At 37.5% G+C, this 21,851-nt stretch overlaps 1 protein-coding gene across 2 annotated transcripts in view; it reads left to right on the top strand.

Annotated features, from left to right (window-relative positions):
- Positions 1 to 21,851, top strand: part of LOC126473264 (TOM1-like protein 2) — a 127,274-nt gene that overhangs the window by 58,150 nt on the left and 47,273 nt on the right. For both annotated transcript variants that reach the window (XM_050100215.1, XM_050100216.1), the window contains exons 6-9: positions 4,558 to 4,682; positions 11,547 to 11,725; positions 11,830 to 11,983; positions 15,325 to 15,409. In XM_050100215.1, the coding sequence (XP_049956172.1) occupies positions 4,558 to 4,682; positions 11,547 to 11,725; positions 11,830 to 11,983; positions 15,325 to 15,409 (543 nt within the window). The remainder of the gene's footprint in view (positions 1 to 4,557; positions 4,683 to 11,546; positions 11,726 to 11,829; positions 11,984 to 15,324; positions 15,410 to 21,851) is intronic.

Raw genomic sequence — 21,851 nt, forward strand, 5'->3', positions numbered from 1 at the left:
GTTGTAGGGACCTGAGGGAGGGCTGTGAAGCAATGCTGGATGTGAGGAATTCTTGGAAGACTTGTGAGGGATGTTTTTGAGGTAGTGGTGGTGGATCAGGGTGGGATCGTGCTTGGAACTGTGCAAGGCAGGGTACAGTGTGCTGTTGGAAAGGTTTTGGGATTTGGTTGCAAAGTTATATTTCCAGTTGACAATTTGTGTGAAGGAAAGTAGGTCCTTTACCAAAGCAGCATTATCAAATGCAGGTGCAGGGCTGAAACTGGGACTATTAGATAATACATATAATTCAGGAGGGGAAAGTGCTTTAGTTGAGAGATTGAGGACCCTGTACTTTTGTGGCTAGTTCTTTTGACTGTGGGTTATTCTTGGTCTGGGAGGCAGTGGTGAAGGCAGTGGGATGTTAAGGAGGTTGGCCAAGCTCAGTTTGTAGGAAAGGATTGGTGTTGGTGGGGCTGTTTAGGTAGATGCAGAGGGACAGGAAGGGAAACACCACTGTTCAGGTTGTTTAGGAGAAGGTGGGATATTTTTTTGAGGTGAAGTCTGGCATGTTGTTGCAATTTGAAGTTGGCATGGCAGATAGGAAACATGAGGGGGCAGATAGCTCCAAGATTTTGTAGAGGGAGAGAAGTCTGGTGGAATGGAAATTGGCTTATGAGGCATAAAGGTCACAGATTAGCCAGATAAGAGCAAGAAATTGCTGTGTTTGAAACTGTACTAAGTGGGCATTGTTATACTCTGATATCCACTTTCTGCATGTAATGCATGCCTGACTCATTAAGGGGTAATGGGCAGGGGTGTATCCTATAATTCTCCAGCTGACAGTGGAGGTTGGAAAATCTACTTCCAAGATTGTCCTAGAATCATCTGAGCCTCTGGTTTAAGCCTCCCATTTGGCTCTGACCCAGAGGACTTTGTTTGTTACTGGGAATAATGACACAGAGGACTGTGATTGTTACTGGGAATGATGCTGCAAAATGCTATCTCTGCTTCCACCCTGCAATCTTGAAAACTCCAAGATCCATGTCCCTGCACAACAGAACAGTAAACATTGTGAGCACTATCTCTGAACTAGGGTTTATAACTGCAATAAATGACATCATATCAAGGAAAGTGTCCGGACATGATGGAATACTACTGGAGTTTCTAAAGAACATAGGTCCAAGAGCTTGCACATGGCTCTGAAATTTTTTCTCCGCCATACTTGAGACTGGAAACATCCCAAACAAATGGAAGAAGTCGATGATAATAGCTATCTTGAAGCCTGGAAAGAATGAGAGAGATTCCAAGAGCTACAGACCTATCTCTCTGCTGTGTTTAATGTACAAACTTCTCGCGAAAATTCTCCTAAAGAGAGTGACCCACCTAATAGCTGCAGCAATACCCGTGGAGCAAGGTGGTTTTAGGTCGAAGAGGAGCTCTGCCATCAAGTCCTGGCACTAACCACGCATATTGAACGTGATTTTCAGAACAAGAAAAAGATCAGTGTAGTATTTATAGATCTCTCAGCTGCTTACGACACAGTATGGCTTAAAGGATTACTGTATAAGCATGCTACAGTAATCAGATGTAAGAAGTCATTAAAGCATATGCTGATGATCTGACTATTGCTTTGCATGGCGAGTCATTCAAACAATTGGCATCAGGCCTAAATTCTGACTTGGTGCAGCTTTATAACTACTACATCACTGGCATCTGAACTTTTATGCATCAAAAACAGTAAGCACAGTGATGCCCTTGAATAACAAACAAGCAGACAGGAAGCTGTGCTTGAATATAGTAGGCCAGAATATAAGACATGAAAGAGCACCAAAATACCTGGGTGTTAAACTGGACCACAACCTAACATTCAAAGAACACCTGCAGGATGTCAGCCAAAACCTCAGAGGCAGAGTCAGTATCATCCAGAAACTTGCAGGCTCTACCTGGGGAAGTAATAATACGGCTCTTCGTACTTCCTCCTTGGCTCTAGTCTACAGCGTTGCAGAACACTGTGCACCTGTATGGGCCAACAGTTCGCACATCAATAAAGTAGATGTTCGCCTAAATGACACCTTGCAAACAATAACTGGGACAGTAAGACCAACCCCAACACCATGGCTCTCTATGCTGGCAAACACTGAACCTCCCTCACTCTGCAGACAACATGCAATCAGAAGAGAAATGCAAAAAATTACTGCTGACACCACACTCCCAATACACGCTGATGCGCATGGCCCGACACAATTAAAGTCAAGAAATCCCTTCTGGAACCACTCCTTGAACAACCAGGACACCATAGCAGAATGAAAACACCTATGGCAACAAGCAAGTGTTAACAATGGACACCTCATTAAGAACACAGCTGATCATGTTCCTGGCCTCAACATCCCTCAAAGAACCTGGGTGGCACTAAACAGAATGAGAACTGGTGTTGGACGGTGCAACGAGCTGATGGCCAAGTAGGGCTACAAGGACGATTGCTTATTGTGACTGCGGCAAAATACGGTCGATCCAGCACATAATCAAGTGTGAAATTCATGGTTTTTGGGATGGTTCACTAGAGGATCTGCATAGACACTCAGACTGTACCATACTTGGCTTTGTAATGTAAGTGTTTCTGTTTAATTGTTAATTTTTTTTTACAGATTACAACATGTATGGATTATTGGTTTATAAGTACTGTAATATGTATAACTAAATTTATAATGAATAATGTTTTGCTACATTTGCGTGTTGATTAAGTTTCCCATGCTGAATATGTATAGTACTATAAGGCATCCAGCATATCGAACGCAAAATAAATAAATAACCCTGCAAGCGAGGCTAGTTGTCTTCATCAAAGAAGCCAGCTGGCTGTAGGAACCAAGGATGGCTTCTGTACCAGGCAACAGATGTTATTCGTGCCAAGATGAACCACATTTTGCAGGCAGGGTGCACCCCCATTGTGCTCGCTGTTGGCAGAGCTGCCTCCACATCGTGGACATGACCCTCCAGCAAGCAAACAGAATGGACACTCCCCTTCCTTCCTGACATGTCTGCTGTTTTTCTAAGGGTCTCCACTGCCTGCATAATGTTGGAGCTCATAGTTACAAACAGTCCCACCCTCTGTGCGTGTTCAGATCTTTCACGAAGGTCAGCCCCAGTCTCGACAGACATGGCAGCTCTTGCTGTCTCAGATGTATTGTTGGCAGTGGACTATACCTCAAACCCTTTTTTGTGGCATAAGGGAATAGCCATGCACCCGGTACCCATTTTTCCCCTTTTGAGCAGATATTTGTGATCCCGCCACTGTTCATTATTTATCATTAGGATAGTGTTGACAGCCAGGATAAGCCAATCAGAAATTGCTGCAAAATCAGTGATCCCATGCAATGCTATAGTCTTTACAATTGTCAAAGCATTCATCAGAAGTGCCCCAATACCAGTGCAGCAGCTTGAAGTTTGTCAACTGTGGTCAACACAGCTTCCAGCTGTTTATGGCCTACGTAGCTTCCAGCAGTTTACACACCGTGGCCAGTTCTACCTTTATCCATACACAACAGGTGCAGTCCCTGTCCATCTTTAATAAACATTTGATTATATCCCAAAGAATATGTGGAGTGGCCGAGCGGTTCTAAGCTCTTCAGTCGGGAACCATGCGACCGCTATGGTCGCAGGTTCGAATCCTGCCTCGAGCATGGATATGTGTGATGTCCTTAGGTTAGTTAGGTTTAAGTAGTTCTAAGTTCTAGGGGACTGATGACCCCAGCTGTTAAGTCCCATAGTGCTCAGAGCCATTTGAACCAAAGAATATGACATCAACCTAAGTAGACGCTGGACACAATTTACAGTCTGCTGCTGCTATACCACTTCTGGTTTTTACTTCACTCCAAAAGCAGCTCACACAATGCAAATGCTGTAAAATTTATGCAGTAACTTATTCTAAGTTAGTATACACTAATCAACACAGTTAAATACACAATTCACATCTTCAAAAAAGCACATACGAACAAAAACTGTATTAAATCATCAGAGTAAACAGAAACTGCTACTGCTGGCATATTCTCTGGCCACCTCTGCTATGGCTACATGAGTTACTGTATTCAAAAGTTGCTCAATCAATGCCCGTTTTCAAACATGTTTTAAATGTTTGAATTAAGATGGGTTTCAAGGTGCATGTGTTAGCTTAAGTGTTAAAGATAAAGATGCATCAATTAGTGACTGTGGTTAGAGACTTTAAATTTTCATTGCAGTGCGTAATATGACATTTCTTTCTGTAATGGCACTGTCGTCAACAGGATGTAGGCATTTCTCCGTAATACTGTCAAAATATAGCTTAAAAGCAGGTGCTCATAATTCACCTCAGAGTTAACTTCATTTTATAAATTAATAAAATGTGTCACAGTACCACAGATGTTGTCATGTAGATATTTGCTTTTAGTATCAATGGAGAATATGTAAGAATTATTTACAATTTTCGACAAAAGTAGTAGATTTCTTTACCAGATAATGGTTGGAAATATTGAATCTTTTTTTTACTTCCCTCATTTGTGCTTTTACAGACACTATCATGTCTCATTTGATATTTCTTTTGTTCAGGAATTGCATGCTACCTGTCAGGCTATGCAGCAGAGGCTTGTAGAACTGGTTGGAAAATTAGCCAATGATGAAATCACTGCAGAATTATTGCGTGTCAATGATGAATTGAATAATCTGTTTTTGAGGTAAGTGACATTTGCATTGTTGACTATTGATGAATTTTAGAACATTTTTGGTAAGCGTCAGTGAATGTGGCATTATAAATACCTGATTTTTTTTCTGTCAGTGTTCATAAAATGTAACTGATTCATATGTCATGTGCTTTGACTGTCTTAATAAATTTGGTGTTTAAATAATAATTCCAAATAGTGAACAGGAAATAGAGATATTGTATTCGCATAACAGGGAACTTGCCGTCCAATGAAATCAGTGGAAAAAACCTTGCAAGGGGCTAAAATGAATGAAAGTTGACATCTACGGGTAATTTTGAGTGAGGAAAATAAAAATTACACAAGTGAAGCAAAAATAGCTATCAAGGATCAGCTAAAACTTGAGTCAGTTCTTCCATTTCTCATCAGAATCAGCAGTCAGGACTGGATAAATACTTCACAAAGAATTTCAGAATATTGGATACAAATTCCTAGATCAGACCATGACAGTATTTGGCAGTTTTAACCAGCCAGCCGTAGTGATTTCTCAGGTTTTCTCGGCATGATTTATTTATGATGTGCCTTTGGTTTGTTCTTAATATTTTCTGTCAAACAGGAAATAACTTGATGTCAAAATTTGTGTAAAAGGTTCTGTGAAACAATTGTCAAACTTTTCTGCTATTAACTCCAAGGAATCAGAAAGTGGAAGTCTTGTAAAGAGGGAGAGAACATTGAAACTGAGCATAACATCTGCATCCTGAAGCCACAGTTGACTGAGACTGTATATAAAGTCATCAGACTTCCCGACATACTCACTGAAAATGCGTTTCAGATATTTTGGCAGTGTGTAGATTTTCCAATATTACTAACTATGGGTCTTAGAGGAATTCTTTCCTTGTTTACCGTTGGAAGGCCATATAATTTTGACATGGCAAGCCTGTCTCGTAGAGAAGAGTTGTCATCTTCCTCACGACTTTATTTGTAGGATCGACATCTATCTGTCTGTATGCAACATTGTTCAAAACATAAAAAATTTTCTTGTTGTAGTCCACATGTGATGTGAGGACCATGGTGTTGCACTTGTCAGGTGGCAGAACTACAGTTTCCTTGTCCTCGTGCAGATTTCTCAAAGCTTCTCATTCTCTCTTGCGATGTTGGATCTTACAAGGAGTGGTCTCCAGCAGTGGGATTGACTTTCTGAAACAACCTGTATAGTGATGTAGGTCTAAGATCCCCGGTATCACACCCTATAGCCATTCATGCTGGTGGACAATCGTTTGCTAGTAATTGACAGAAACAAATTCAGAATTTTGTGTGATGCTTAATAGCTTTAAAAGAGGAGATTAATGTAGAGTGATTGTGTGATGCAATGTCTACTGTAAAGCATCCATGTGCTGAAGGTCGTGGGTTCGAATAGCATCAAGTGCCTTAAAATAAATCTTTACCAGAATTACTTTGATCTTTATTTTTATTCAATTAATTGGTTTAAATGTAATTTTTTTATTTCTTTTTCTTTGTCAAATTTTAAACATTGTATGAATTATTTCATTTGTTCTCATTTTCAGCTTGGAATTTTTCTGAATATGAATTTCATTATATTTATCTATTACAATATTTAAATATTTGAAAATGCTGCTCCATCAGTTAATAAACAAAAGATAAAATAATCTATTTATATTGACTGTGCAATAGTGTTGAAAACTATTTTTTTATTTTTTGGAATGGTAATCATTGTACAAACATTTAAAACATAATCCAAATTCCTTAATATGCTATGGACATAAAACAGGAAGTGAAGAGTGAAGCACAAGAAGGGATTATAAGTAAAATAAAATTCAAGAAAAATGAGGAACAGAAATAATGACTGCAGTAACATGAACGAAAAAATAGGATGATAAAATGAAAGAAATTAAATCAAAATTAACTGAAATCATGGGAACAAAGATTTCAAATGATAAAAGAATAATAGGAAGAGAAGTGAGAGCAAATGAAGAAGCTGATATGATGATTAAAATAATATGAGAAAGGAACATAAATATAAAATTATATTTAAACCAGTTAATTGAATAAAATTAATGATCAAAGTAATTTTGATAAAAATTTAAAAATAAAAAAAGGAGTACATAATGAGATTGAAACCCATGACCTTGTCCATGTCAGGGCCTTACCCTATCCATTACACCATGCAGCCAATCAATATGAGTGTACTAAATTAATGATATTGAGTGTCAAGCAAAATTTCAATTCCCCCTCCCAATCAATAACTCACAAATGAGGGCCTACCAGGGTGAATGGCTGCAGGGTGTGCTAGCTGGGATATTAACCTACATCACAGTATATACAGATTCAAAAAGTCAGTCCAACATCTGGTGACCTCTCCTTGTAAGCATTGGTGTCTTGGCAAGTGCTGTATAGGTTTTGCTTCAACTCTCTTTGGTGCTTCTTGTGGGGAAGAAGCTGTTACATGTTCTTCGGAGCATATGTGATCTGCTATTGGTAGCATTGTTAAGAGCTGGTGTGAAATTTACCCCATTAGCACAGATCTTCACTGTATCTTTGTCCAGATATTTGATTGTGAATGCATGTCCATAGACCTAGAAACCTAACAAAAATAGGGGTGGGAAGAAGCATTATGAGAAATTAGGGAGGAATAGAGAGGAATCTTAGAAAATATGGTGGAAACAGGGCTAGAATTAAGTGTACGACAGTAACTAGGGGAGACTATGTCAAGGGGAATTGCAACATCTAGATGGTGTCGGTTGCCAAGTGGCCATTGCACCACTGGGTGTCCATTGTTGTCCTTGGACATAATTTAAGAGTTGCTCATAATTGTTAGCAACTGCATGTGGTCATGTCCACATCAAAAGCCATGTGATAGTTGATATATGACATGGCTGCTCTCACAGATGGCACTACGTCTGATGGGATTTTAGACTTTGGCTTATTAAAGAAAGGTAAAGTTCCAGATTGTGGTCCTAGATGGGCCAATCGGGCCCGACCGACCTCAGTGTTATCCTCTGCCAGTGGCATCATTGGATGCAGTATGGAGGGGTATGTGATTAGCACACAGCTCTCCCATTATTTATTGGGTTTCTTGACCTTGGAACTGCTACTAATCAGTCGAGTAGCTTCTCATGTGGCCTCATGGGGCTGAGTGCACCCTGTACCAATACTCCCACTAAGAAAAAAATCCCTGGGAGTGCTAGGAATTGAACTCAGGTCCTCCACAAGGTAGTTAGCCGCACTGACAACTCAGCTTTGGAGGCAGACAGGCAGTAAAATAAAAAAGAGTCTCTAGAACTTCCTTTTTATTTCCAGTGTTTGTAAAAAGTTATACTTGTCATCACTTGATAAATTTGAGGCACTGTTTCTTAATGTGAGCCCAGTACTCCAGCTTCATGAAATAGTTTTGAAATACTTTTGGTTAGACCTTTTACTGCTAGTATTTTATTCTGCATTGTCTTCATGCTAGTTCCTTAGAAGCAACGTGTCTTGTCTTACACATTTGCTTTTTTCCCAACCAACAAATCTTGTGAAGCTATGAGGCGGTGAGGGTATGCGCAGGACAATGAGTCAGTGTCGCAAGGGACTATGGAAGTGTATTCATTAGAAATTTTCACTCTGCAAAAGTGTGTCCACTGATTAGAAACTTCTTGACATATTAAAACCATGTGCCCAGTGTGTGCAGGACTGGGACTCAAACCTAGGACCTTTGCATTGTGCAGGCAAGTGCTATACTGATTGAGCTATCCCAGCATGTCTCACAACTCACCATCACAACTTAACTTCCACCAGTACATCTCTCCCACCTTCCAAACATTATAGAAGTTGTTCTGCATGACTTCTACATCTACGTAACTACTCTGCAATTCACATTTAAGTGCTTGGCAGAGGGTTCATCAAACCACAATCATACTATCTCTCTACCATTCCACTCCCGAACAGTGCGCGGGAAAAACGAACACCTAAACCTTTCTGTTCGAGCTCTGATTTCTCTTATTTTATTTTGATGATCATTCCTACCTATGTAGGTTGGGCTCAACAAAATATTTTCGCATTCGGAAGAGAAAGTTGGTGACTGAAATTTCGTAAATAGATCTCGCCGTGCCGAAAAACGTCTTTGCTTTAATGACTTCCATCCCAACTCTCATATCATATGTGCCACGCTCTCTTCCCTATTACATGATAATACAAAACGAGCTGCCCTTTTTTGCACACTTGTGGGACTAGCACTCCTGAAAGGAAGGGTTTTGCAGAGAATGGTCTTAGACTTTCTTCCACAAGTGCTAGTTTCACAAGGTGTGCAGGAGAACTTCTGTGAAGTTTGGAAGTTAGCAGATAGGTACTGGTGAAAATAAAGCTGTAAGAGTAGGCTGTGAGTCATGCTTAGGCAGCTCAGTCAGTAGAGCAATTGCCCTCAAAAGGCAAGGGCTCCAGGTTCAAGTCCCGATCAGGCACATAGTTTTAATAGACCAAGAAGTTTCAGGTGTGTTCTGTGCAGCATAAAACAGTATGAAGTGAAAGCTGAAAGAGGTGGGATATAGTTGTGTAAGCTAACAGCAAAGGAAAGAAAAGAACAGGAAGATACATGGTTGTGGAGATATAAGGAAGAGCCAGGTAGAGAAGTATTTAAGAAATAAAATAAAAGAACAATTACATTTATGAACAGGAAGGACAACAGGAAACATAATTATATAAATGTAAAGTTTATTAATGAATGAATTATATAAATGTAAAGTTTATAAATGAATGCTGATAAATGTTCAGCTTGCTAAGAGGGAGTTGGCGCAGAGTGGAAATTCATCCTGGGAAATAGTCCCCTCCCTTGGCAAGAACAATTTGAACTGCTCATTGAGGGATTAGGGATTAATTTTGTAAGTTGTAGATGATACAGTTTTGAGGAAGCTAGGAGGAGAGGAGAAAATTTAAACACAATGAATTTAAAAGAAGAAACCATACATTACTTATGTTTTCCCTTAGGTCTCTGACACTAAAGTTAAGTCAGAGTGTGGCTTGGGGTTCCTATCATATTTCCCCTCAGGAAATGTAGTGGAAATGAAAACCATTAAATTACAAGGAGACAGAATGGCCAACAATTATTTAGCTTCAGAACACGAAATTCTTAACACTGCCTGCAGGAAAACTTCAAAGTAAAAAGCATTATTGTTAGCTTTCATGACTTGTATGTCCCTTCCACAGACAGAAGGGGGAGAAAACTAGAAAGAAAAGATCACTCAGGCCGTAGACTGTTTTCCCTATTCAAAAAAATAAATTCAGTAAAATAAATTATTCACTGGCATCAGATTGTGTCTGGAATAAGTTTGATAGTTTATTTTAAGCCTTTATGTAAACAATATCAGATACAGGACATATTAGACACACATGAATATTAGACAGGTATGTACAAGTATACAACATCCAGTAAAGATATCTGAACTTCAGATGCCCTTGTAAAAGAAGATAGGTATGTGAAATAGTAAGAATGTGAGAAAAAGGGGGAAAAAAAATATTACTATCGTGAGCTGATACATTTTCAATTCAGTATGAAATTTTTTAACCGTAAGTGATTCCATGAATTCTATTTCCATGACCGAGCGAGGTGGTCAGCATACTGGACCCGCATTCAGGAGGATGACTTTTCAAATACACATCCAGCCATCCTGGTTTAGATTTTCTGTGATTTCCCTAACTTGCTGCAGGCAGATGCTGGGATGATTCCTTTGAAAGTGCACGGCCAACTTCCTTCCCCGTCCTTCCCTAATTCAATGGGACCAGTGATGTCATTTTTTGGTTCCCTCCCACAAATCAATCAACCAACCAACCAACCATCTATTTCCATGGTAAGAGACATTTAGTATAAATATGATAAAGCAGACTCAGTTACTGTTATATGTGAAGAAAGAACTTTCTTCAGGTTCTTACTGATATATTTGCGTCACGTAACATGGACTGTTACTGCATAAAAAAGTGAATTGTTGAAGAGTAAAATAAAGATTGACACTACAGATGATGATGCAGTGTTTCTGTTTTATAAACAAATATTGTATCATTGAGTAGTGCTCCATCATTTTTACAAGCCACTCTATCTACTGTACTGAAATAATTTCATTTACTTAAGACAAGCACAGGAGACCTTTAACTGAGTATAATTATTCATTGAAACATTCAGAGTGTGCATAGCTGAATTCTAAGATCTTTAAAAAATTGTCAGAATAATGTTTTCCTCATTTAAGGTAGAGGTACGTAGATGTAGGTAATTTGTTTGGGGCGAAAGATTAACAATGAATTAGCTGTTGCAACCATGTGTATTGTATACTTTGCACTTGTACATTCTGTGCTCATTCGTTGCATTCCATTTTGGGGTACCTCATACAGAGAGCAAATTATTATATGGAAGATAATGAGACAAATGCCTCTTTCCTTTGCCACTAAACACCTATTTCTGGAATTCAGTATGCTGCCATTGCATTGTATTTATGTTCACCAAACAGTATAATTTATTCATGAAAATTTGCCAATTTTTGAAAAAATAGAGAGAACCGTCATCGTCAGGCCCCTCATTCCATTGATATATTTTTAATTAGTAAGAGCTATCTAAATGTCACAGCAGTGTAAGGCAACATTTGCATTCTATACAACAAGCTGCCTGACAGCTTAAAGTCAAACAGAGAAAAATTAGAGCAAAAACAAAAATAAGTAATTATCTTAAGTAATAGAGTTTATTTAGCAGTAACTGTTCACCTAGTGTTGGACAATAAATCTCGTGTAGTCAGATACTGTTAGGGCACCAACAAATCTCTTTTTTTACCTTCGTTCAAAGAAAAAATCCATCTAAAATTGAAATCACGCACGTCTCATTTTTTTTTTTATTTATTTTATTTTATTTTCTTTTTTGTCCAGATACAAAAGATTTGAAAATAACCGTGAGGCCAGCAATCCAGCAGCAGCTGCAGCTGCAGCTGCTGCTGCCGCCACTGCCACTGCAGCAGCTGCAAAGGCTTCTGAGGCAGGAGACTCACTGATAGACCTGAGTGAAGATGCAGCACCAACAAGCCTCAACACGAAACTTGCTGGTTTGAGTAAGTACCAGATGTTCTGAATTTTATATCTGAAAATGTGCACGTTCATTATATTATTGTTGCAAACATTTTGCCATCATACTAAACTGTATTAACAATTGCAGGTTTGGGCAGTGGAAATGCTACTTCTCAGTTGAGTATGATCAATACTGTGCCAGCTCAGTCAGGAACACAGAAAGATATGAAAGAAAAGGAGGACAAGGACTTTGATATGTTTGCCCAATCAAGAAATGTTACTTATGAATCGTCAAAAAAAGGGCAAGTTCTCCTTCAATACCGCAGTACCTTTTGCTGTCATTATGATCTATTTCAGAAGTGGAATTGAATTTACAGCTACCGTTACATAGTTTTCACATCAACATATAACCCCTTTTCAGGGGTTATATGTTTTTGTATAAAAATCATTTCAGAATTGTATTTTTTTTTCATAGCTTTTCTTTAGTTTCATGAAAAATCTATGAAATTTGGTATCTCTAACAGCCAATAAGAGTGTTAATCATCACCACAGAGACTTTACGTGGTTTTACCTACCATATTCATGGCAATGTTCTAGCAAGTAATTACTGTAATTATATAATGACCACAATTAGTAGAAAGGGCTGGAAAGAAATTATTAAAATAAGAAAGGTAACCTTTATTTGTATTTCACATACTATTTTACAGTACTGTATTTGAGAAAAATAAGGAACAGGTATCATCTCATCAACAGGATACAGGGCTCTTTCTTGGTTGTCTGATTTTGTGTCGGCTCTCTCTAGTTAACTGTGGCCTAGTTAAGTGGTACATTCTTTCACATAAACTGGTGAAAAATTTATGTAGTGGCTTGGTAAGCATTTGATGCTCCAGAAGTTCTAGATTTGACACTTCTGTCACAATCGTGATCAATCTTAACTGCTCCATCTAGCCACAAAGACTGCAACTCGCTTTCTTTCTGACAGATCAACGTTGAAACTTCATAATCCCTTAAATAAACATATGAAGAGCTTGCTTGGGTTCAGTTAAGTACCATACTGTCTTGGTGGACATTGCAATTCATTATTCTACTGACTGCTACATTAAATTATTTCCTTTCTTGAGTTTGTACAACACTGACCACTCACGTAAAAGTAAATTGGATAAATGGTCTGCCTTACATAGAATTAATTTCTAAAATTTCAGATATGGTAAAGACTGGACACACTCTGTTACTTTCGTTCCACGAGATAAAATGGGAGGAAACCAAAGAACATGTGCCTTTACAAGTGTTTGCACAGTTGTTATTTTACACACCCTTCTAAGTATCAGATACCTTTTTCATTTTGACAGTAAGTGCATTCACATTTATGGTACATCGTTTATTTAAATTGTGTGGCATACCTTCACATGTATACTGTTGGTCAAGTCTCTTTGCTTGCAGTGCTAGTGGCCTGTGTTGATCAGATTCTCAATTCACATTCACTTAGTTCCTATTATTACTACTGTATAACACTCTTATCAGTACCGAAGTTTCACAGCCATTTTTCCACTGCAGTCATTTTTGTATGGTTAAGACAGAACAAGCAGGTATTAGAACATGTTTGTAGATATGCGTATTACATCTACATTCAACTGAAAACTCATTACAAATCTGTATTGCCTTCATGATAATATTTGAGACTTTTGTAAGCAGCTGAGACATTTTGTAAGCAGCAAACACAGTCAAAAAGCAAGAAGCAAGACCCATATGGAACAGATTTATTTTTATACGCTATCAGGTCAGCTCAAAGCAAACCTTTCCACCAGCCTCTTCCCATTGCTATTTTTTCCCCTCTCTTCTTTCAATTTATTTTTGTGCTCAACCTTGCCACTATTAGGCCAACTGCTTTCCATATCTTATTTTTATCCACTTCCTTCCTTCCTTTCTTCTTCTTCTTCTTCTTCTTCTACAAGTTGAAGTCATTGACTACCACTCATGTATCTCCAAATCCAGATTTTGGAATAACTTTTTCTTCCTGACAGCACATGTGCATATATCTATTTCTGTCCTCCTTTGTCTCTATCCTGTTGAAAGAATTGTAGAAAATTCCAAAAGTGTCAGATTTAGCTGTGTTTTCAGATTTGTGTGCCTACCCAATAAGTTCCAGTTGTTCCTATTTTGTTATTCAGTAGTAAGAACTGCTCTTCTGTCATAAATATAAAACTTCAGTTTATTTTCTCACATTCACAGGAAAGTGGAAAATGGGCTCTCTTTGCAGCTTTTAAATGCTACTACTAGGGTATTAGTTACTCACTTTGTTAATGTTGGAGCATTAATTTTGTTTTGTGTCCATAGATCTATGATGATAAATGCTTCTAAGTACCCTCAGCATCAGTAAAGACTGCTTACACATTTTCAAGCATTAAATGCCCCATTTGATTATTGGGTGCATTCCTTATTGACAATTTTGAGTACTGTATATGGTAAATCATATCTCAGACTTCACACTCAGCAGGATATCAGAAGCAACGTTTATTGTCACAGGTTACTATAGTCACTGTAGAAGTAGGTCACATATCCAACCATCATCATGAATAGTTATGTTCAAGAATGGATTAATTGGTTAATACTTCACTTCATCATCTGTCAGGTTAATGTTGACTGGTACTGTATCTAAATGGCACGAGCTATTTCTCTTCTGATAATACAAGTCTTTCTCACATATTTATGTATTAGGTGAACATATTTTATACACAACACACAAATATTTTGAGAGTTGTTATGGATTTTATTTCCATTTTCTGTTGATGAATTTTGTAATCAAGGACATTGTCAACAAATGTAAAAGGTGACACACCTGATTATCAGCATCAGTGACAGCATATTGCCCATTCCATATTTGAGGTATGTAAAAGTGGATCAATAAGTAAGGCCGTGTTTATTTTTCTCCAAAATCATTTCATTTACAAACACACAAGAAAATTGCTTTTATATATAATCATCTGCCATGTTGAAATGTTATTTAATTGATTTTAAAGCTTCTCTGTTTAGCTATAGAAAAATGTTTTTCATTATATTTCAAACTGAGTTTTCCCCTTATTTTCAGTCTTCAAAATGTTTGTGATATCCACTCATTATATCCTGACATCTGATTGATAACTGCGTTTAATACTGGACATAACAGATGATGGCTATTTCGATCAGATAATTGATTATTCCTCCTATTATTAACTCTGTCTCTGACAAACACTCTGTTGATGAGGCAAAAAAAGTGAACATTTATTCTGTGCAAAATAAAGAAATTTTGTAGAGGATTGTGGGTCATTCTGCACAACATCCAGCTGTGTAGAGATGTGTGCAACAAAGTAATGTTTTGATGTACAACTGCCAAATTTATAGTACATACAAAAGCCATAACTGAGCTATTATTGAGTAAAGCTCACTGCACTCTATTTTCTTATATCTGTAAGAAATTTTAAAGGTTGGTTATATTGTAGCGTCAGTAAATTAGTAAGAATTCTTCAGAAGAAAAAGCATTCTTCAGAAGGTAATAGTGTTAATGTTATCCGCAAAATTATTAATGCACATACTGTAAGTTTTCAGTTTGCCCTAATATTCTGCAAGTGATATAAAGTTTGATTAGTGTATGATTTTTTGGTTTCAGAAGCAGTAGCTATCAGGATAATCTGGAGCCTGACCAGTTAAATGGAGCCCTTGGAGCAGTAGCACAGACTCGCTCTCAGCCAGTCGTGAGTATTTCCTGAGATTTGAGCAGCCTTGATTTCTGTTTATTTTTATTTTTTCTCCTTTTTAAAGACTTTAGAATGAAACTAAAGCATGGGTTGTTTGATTAATCACACAGAAACCACAAGCTGAGTTAATAAAAAAGATAAATAATCAGCATAAATTAATGGCGAGGAAATTTTGAAATTATTGTTACATTCAGTTTCTGTAAGACTTGACTGTTGATAATGTACTAAAATTTAACACCTGAACATATTCCTCACATAAAGTTTTCCGAAAGATTCGTTGGCCAAAGTATCTTGGATTGCTAACCAGCAAGGGTGTTATTTATAACTTTAAAGAAGTTCCAGCCAGAAGCTTGGTTCATCATCTAAGTATCAAAATAATTCCTCGAATACTCTGTAGTCTCTTCTTTCAGATAAGACACTTAATGTGCACTTCATTGAAGCCAGAGGTAGGAAGATATTATTTTTGCCTTCAAAATATAATACTTTGAAAATTGAGAACTGACAAGTGCTGATGGATGGCATGTGAAGATATTAGCAAAACACTATTAAAATGTGGTGATTTGCAATTGTACTTTGAGAATCAATCAGTATAGATAATTTAAAGTCAGGGAAAAAAGGCCTATCACTCAAGCTGAACTCAGAATTCTGGATTGTGTAAAAGTTAATCTCAGATTATTTCAATACAAATTACAGTCAGTTTCAACTAGCAAAATTTTGCAAATCAAGTCTGTTTCCATTGCTGTCGGCAGTTCATATCCTAGTGATACTAGACAAGAAATTGTTGATGATGAATGTAAATGAGTTCCCATAACACATGTACCTGCTTAGGTGTATTCACTTAAGCAGTGAGGAAAACAAAATTGTAAATGAACTTCCTGAAAGCATGTCAGCAAACATTCAATTTTGATTCCTAAAATAATTGTTCAAATTAGCATAATCTGTAATCTCTTAGCGGTATCCTACCTCTTGGTAGAATTATGTCAACTATACACTGATCACTGTGCATTGATGGATTTTTTTAACTTTGTCTGTCGTTCTAAAACCTAACATTTTATAAAACAACAAAAATTGAAATGACGGACAGGCACAAGGATCAAAATGGTAATAGATAACAATTAAATTGGTAATTATATGCACAAGCTTTTGGAATCAATAGTTCATTTTTCAGGTTTCATACAGAAAACAGGTAAGTAGAATGCACAGGTAATTAGCAAAAGGAAAGCTGAATTGCTGAAAACTCAGGAGGAGACATGAAACATTTCGTGCAGGAGAGAGAAATTGTGAAGTGCTGGCAAATAGATTTATTGTGCCACTAGAATAGAATGAGCTTCAGTGAGTATGTCTGTTAGAGAAGATTCATTGATGGTGATGAGAAGCATACTGCTGCAGAAAAAGAAATAGACTTAAGTGAATTGCAAAATTTTCCTGGCAATTTGTATGTTTAACCAAATTTCAGGCTTGTGGTTGGTCATCAGTCTTCATTGGCTCACCTGAAGATGATTGGCAGGTGCCCAGTTGAAATATCATAGAATGAATTAAACGGCGGGCCGGCTGCAAGCCTGAAATTTGTTTGAACAAGACATAGACTGTTGCAGAAAATCAAATACAGGAAAAAGTCTACCTTTGGGAAACAGAATTAAAAGATAAAGTAAGAAAGGACAAAACAAAAAAATAACTGGAAAGGAAGAGCTAAACAATATCAATGGAGAAGGAAGCAGATAAATGTGCTCTTATTTAAAATACCAGGACACAATTTCTCCAGAGAGCAGAGACTGAAGAGATGATATAATTCATGTTTGTTTACAATTGTAGTCATGGCCATGCTTTTCCAGGTGACACAGATAATGTTTATTGCCAGTGTTGTATTTTTGTCTGTTTCCAATATTTCTTCATTTTTCATAAAGGATGTAGAGATGAGCATGTTGATGTAAAATGAGAATTTGAAAGTCAACAGAAACTTATAAAAGGTAGAGTGAGCCAGTGAACTCATTGAAAGTACAGATGGCGATACAACCAACAGCAACAAAATAATTATCATGACAATAATTTTAAAAAACAGGCACTGAATCCTTCCAGTTTCAGAGTCAAAAAATCCTCCTTGATATTTAAAAGGACAGTTGACCAACAGAAGAATAAGAATGAAGGCTGTGGTATGATGCAAACATAATTTATCAGGTGGAAGAATTGTTACAGAGTAACTTCAAGTATGTACCCTACCACAATTATTTATTCAAACCTCATCACCAGTATGGACAAAATTTAACAGAGTTCTTTAAGATCATTTATGATAAGTACCAACTTACATGTAACTTCTATAAGCAGTATTATGAGTAGAGAAAGTATGAAAAATGCAGTGACACTAGTGGGCAATGTACGCTTGAGATACACACTGGTCACACCTAGAACGTGGTCTGCAGCTTTGTAGAGAAATGTGAATGTCTTTCTGGAAGTGAATACTCTCTTGCAATACCAACATTTCAGAGCTTTGCAGATGGCAGATTGCTCTGTACCACATCCTGTGCACCAATATTCCAGATAAGCTTGGTTGTTTTATTTGTCTCTATTTTTATGAGCTTCAAACTACTGTGAGGTGTGAAGTAAAGGATATTTTTTATTCTACCAGATATTAAATTTATATATGTTGCCTTTGATGGGTGGCGTATAGGAAGCATGATTGCTTGTATGCATCTGTGTGAGCCATTATTAGTCTGTCATTTTTATGTTCCCTACAGAAGCAGGTGTTTCTTACCTCTTTCAATTTGTTTCTGCTACTGCTTAATGCAATTAGCTTTCATTAGAGCAATTAGCTCTCCTGAATTTTTGTTGCTTTTTGTTATTCGCTCACTTTTTCTTCAATTTTTTCCACATCACTCCTTTTTTTCAGCTTTTTCCCAACATGTACTCTTTTTTTTATATTTTGTTTATACTGCTATCTATTTTGGTTGCTTGCTTTGATTGTTTGCCTTTTGCCTGTTTTCCATTGTAATTTCTGCTCAAACCATTATTGCTTACCCATAATATTCTACACACTAAGGATGTGCTTTGTAATGATTCTGTGGGAAACTACAGTGTTTCTTTCGATGGTTGATCCTTCAATAAGGTGTTATTGGCAAAGCAAGACTAAACTGCTACCACTGACACAGTAACTCTTTGCAAAAAGTTTTTCCCTTTTCCCCTCTCCCATATGGAGGTTTATATAAGACATGTGGGCTGTATGTACTGTGTAAAATGCCTCTGTTTCACATACTTTCAAGTTTCATGCTGTACAGCTGTATTGGTAATTTGTCGCACAAAAACTTAGTGAGTTTAGCTACAAGTGTGGTAACTAAATCAGTGGTTGCTATTCTCCTCTTGTGAACAGATGTGAGGATACTAGTGTAGACAATATGAGATGCAGAAATTTTCCATAACCAGTTTTCAGTTGTTGTGTCAGTAGCCAGTCATTAATCTCCTAAGGCTCTGAGATTGACCTTGCATGTTTAATTTTTAATTGCGACCTTCCAAGTCACTACTTCAAATTTTTGCATGGTTTCTTCCCCTACCTCCAGCCCTCTTGATCCATAGCAGTCTGTATTCAGTTGGTCATGATTTGAACGTCAGGTAGAGAGAGATGCACTATGCTCAGGTCATCTTTCTAGGTCACTCTTGAAATTTGGAAAAGCAGAGTATTCCTAAATAAGACATTTATGATGTCATATGCACTACCCAAAAACCACCCATCTGCCATTATTGATTTCTGGAGCAACCACTTCCATCCAACTTCCGTATGTATAAAGGGTGTGAGGGTGCAGTGCATTAAACTCATCAGGATGTCGTCACTCCAAGAATATATTTCAGTGGATAAGCATTCGTTCAGTTGCGAGTGCAGTCTGTTTTCCCGTACACCAGTGGGCAGTGGAACCAAGATGAAATGATTGGCGAGAGATAAGGGATGCATCAACAGACAGCAGTGTGCTACAGAGATTCCCATCCATGCACTGAAGACATGTCACACAGACCCGTTGCATCACCACAACAGAAAAATATTTCATCAGTAGTGTCTGCCTCCAGTACTGATGCAGACTCCTGCACAGAATGGAGATTCTCCCCTAGTGCTACAATCTCCAAAGAGTACAGGGTCTTCTTCACCAGATTTCTGAGACGTTGTCCCTGCATACTCAAGAATTACTGGTAGTCACTGGTCTAGAGATTTGGGAGTGCTTGTGGATCAAGCAACAAGTACAACTTACCCTTCAGGTGTAAGTAGATCAGTAGTTCTGTAAAAATGCTGCTGTTTTAAGCATGCATTACCCATTTTACCAACATATATGCCAGTTATTTAAACCTACTACATCTGCTTATCTAATCCACAACTCCATGTACATTGTGTGGCAAATGATTCATTGTCCTGTTCCATTTACATTTGGAGTGAAGGGAATATGAAATTTGAAATTACCTGGTTTTAGGCTTGTTATTTTCCTGATTATTTCATACATTTTGGTACTTTTGTACAGCGATTATCCAGTGTTTAAATGTTTCTCACCATTGTTTCTCTGTATTTTATTTCAATAGACATTTCACCATTTTTCCTTCCAGCTTTTATTCTTCTTTTTCATACTTCATAGTTTTTATACTATTTTATTTCCCACTTACTCTCTGAATACATTCCATGAGGTACTGCTATACATGCCATTGCACTATCTTCATTAATTTTTAACTCTTCTGATTCAATCTACTCTTCTGCCTAGTTTTTCACACTCTCAGGAGCACCTATTTCCATCGTACACATGACTTCAGCTTAATGTATTGTGCTTCAACATTGTGTGTTTGCAGTACCTTCCTGCACCCACTTTGTGTTGCCATAGGACCATTATATTGGCTTCTGTTCTCAGTTATTTCCTGACATTATTTTCTTCTGTACTTGAGACATTGCTACAGTAATAACGTTTTTAGTTCCTGCAGCCCTACAATATTTCATGAGCTCATTTCTTACATATTTCTGTTAACTTGGCATCTGAAAATGCAAATTGTAAACAATAGCAATAATGTCTGCTGTTTACAGTGCTCATTTTGGAGAAGCTCTCAAATTTTCTTGTGTGTCCCACTCATTTCTATCTACACAAATAAAACAGTTGTTTGCGTCAGTTACTCATTTATTTTGTCACTACGTGTTTCGATGGTTCACACCATCATCTGCAAGTGGAGAAGAGGTTATTTACATAGCTCGTTGGTGAAGAGTAAAGACATCTTATCACAGCAAGAAACCAAGAGCAGTGTAGGTTATGTTGCTCCATTTGGGGGAGGGGGGACAGTAGAGTCGTAAAAGATCTGTGTACTGATACCTGATGTATGTCATCTTCACGTTACATTATGTTTACACTGTACTGCTTTGCAAAGGTAGCTGTTCATCAATACCAGCTATTTAATTAAACAATTCTCCAACTGTAGATGATGGTGTGAACTAGCGATATGTGCAATGGCAAAATAAATAAGTAACTAATGCAGAAAACTGTTTTATTTGTATCTATCAATACTTGCAGCCCTGACAGTGTCTTCTTTCATGGATGAAATACTCATTCTTATTTGTGCTACCATAAATTATTCTGCATTTGCCTCCATCCCATTTACACAACAACATTGACTAACTCTTTTGTGAACGCATGTCCCACATCTATGCACACAGTTAGTCTTACCACACAAGAGACTATACACCTGGTTCATTGTAAAGTTCTCAAAGGTGCCACGCCTAAAATTGTTATGTTGTCTGTTCCAAAGTTTCACATCCTTTACTTGAAGTGCCAATTGAAATTATAATTGTATCTCTAAAACATTGCCTCCTCATGATACATCTGCTTCACATACCCATAAATGTTAATGAGAAAAATGCTTCTGCACAGCATGTTACATAGTGAGAGTTGTTGCTCTGGGCATACATTCGGGATGACAGTGCACTGAATAGATTTAAATTTCCTGTGATTTCTGAAGACAAATGCCGGGATGATTTTTTTTTTAGAAGAACACAGCTAATTTCATTTTCTATCTTTTGTCAGTTTGAGTATTTGTTGCAGTTGTGACATAAACTCACGCAGGAAGAATGTGGCTATATTGCAGATCAGTAGGAGTAATGCACAATTGCTGCGTTGGTCAGAAAATAAGAAGCCACCAGCTGATAAACCATTGATTTTATCAGATGCGTTTAGGATAGAATCCATCCTCAGATTATCCACAAACAGGAAATATATAGCAAGTAACACAAAATGTAACTATACAAAGAATATATAAGAGTATGAAACTACAAGTATCATCAAAATTAAACAGCTAAAACACACACTATGGGCATCTTGGTGATCAGATATATAAGGGCAGTATGTGAGAAACAAAGCTGTCGTGGCAGACTAACTGACTAGCTACAATGCGATAACCAGGAAGGCGTCTTTTTTTGTGGCCAATACAGCAATTG

This window comes from Schistocerca serialis, chromosome 4 (assembly GCF_023864345.2).
Source record: "Schistocerca serialis cubense isolate TAMUIC-IGC-003099 chromosome 4, iqSchSeri2.2, whole genome shotgun sequence".
Taxonomy (NCBI): Eukaryota; Metazoa; Arthropoda; class Insecta; order Orthoptera; family Acrididae; genus Schistocerca; species Schistocerca serialis.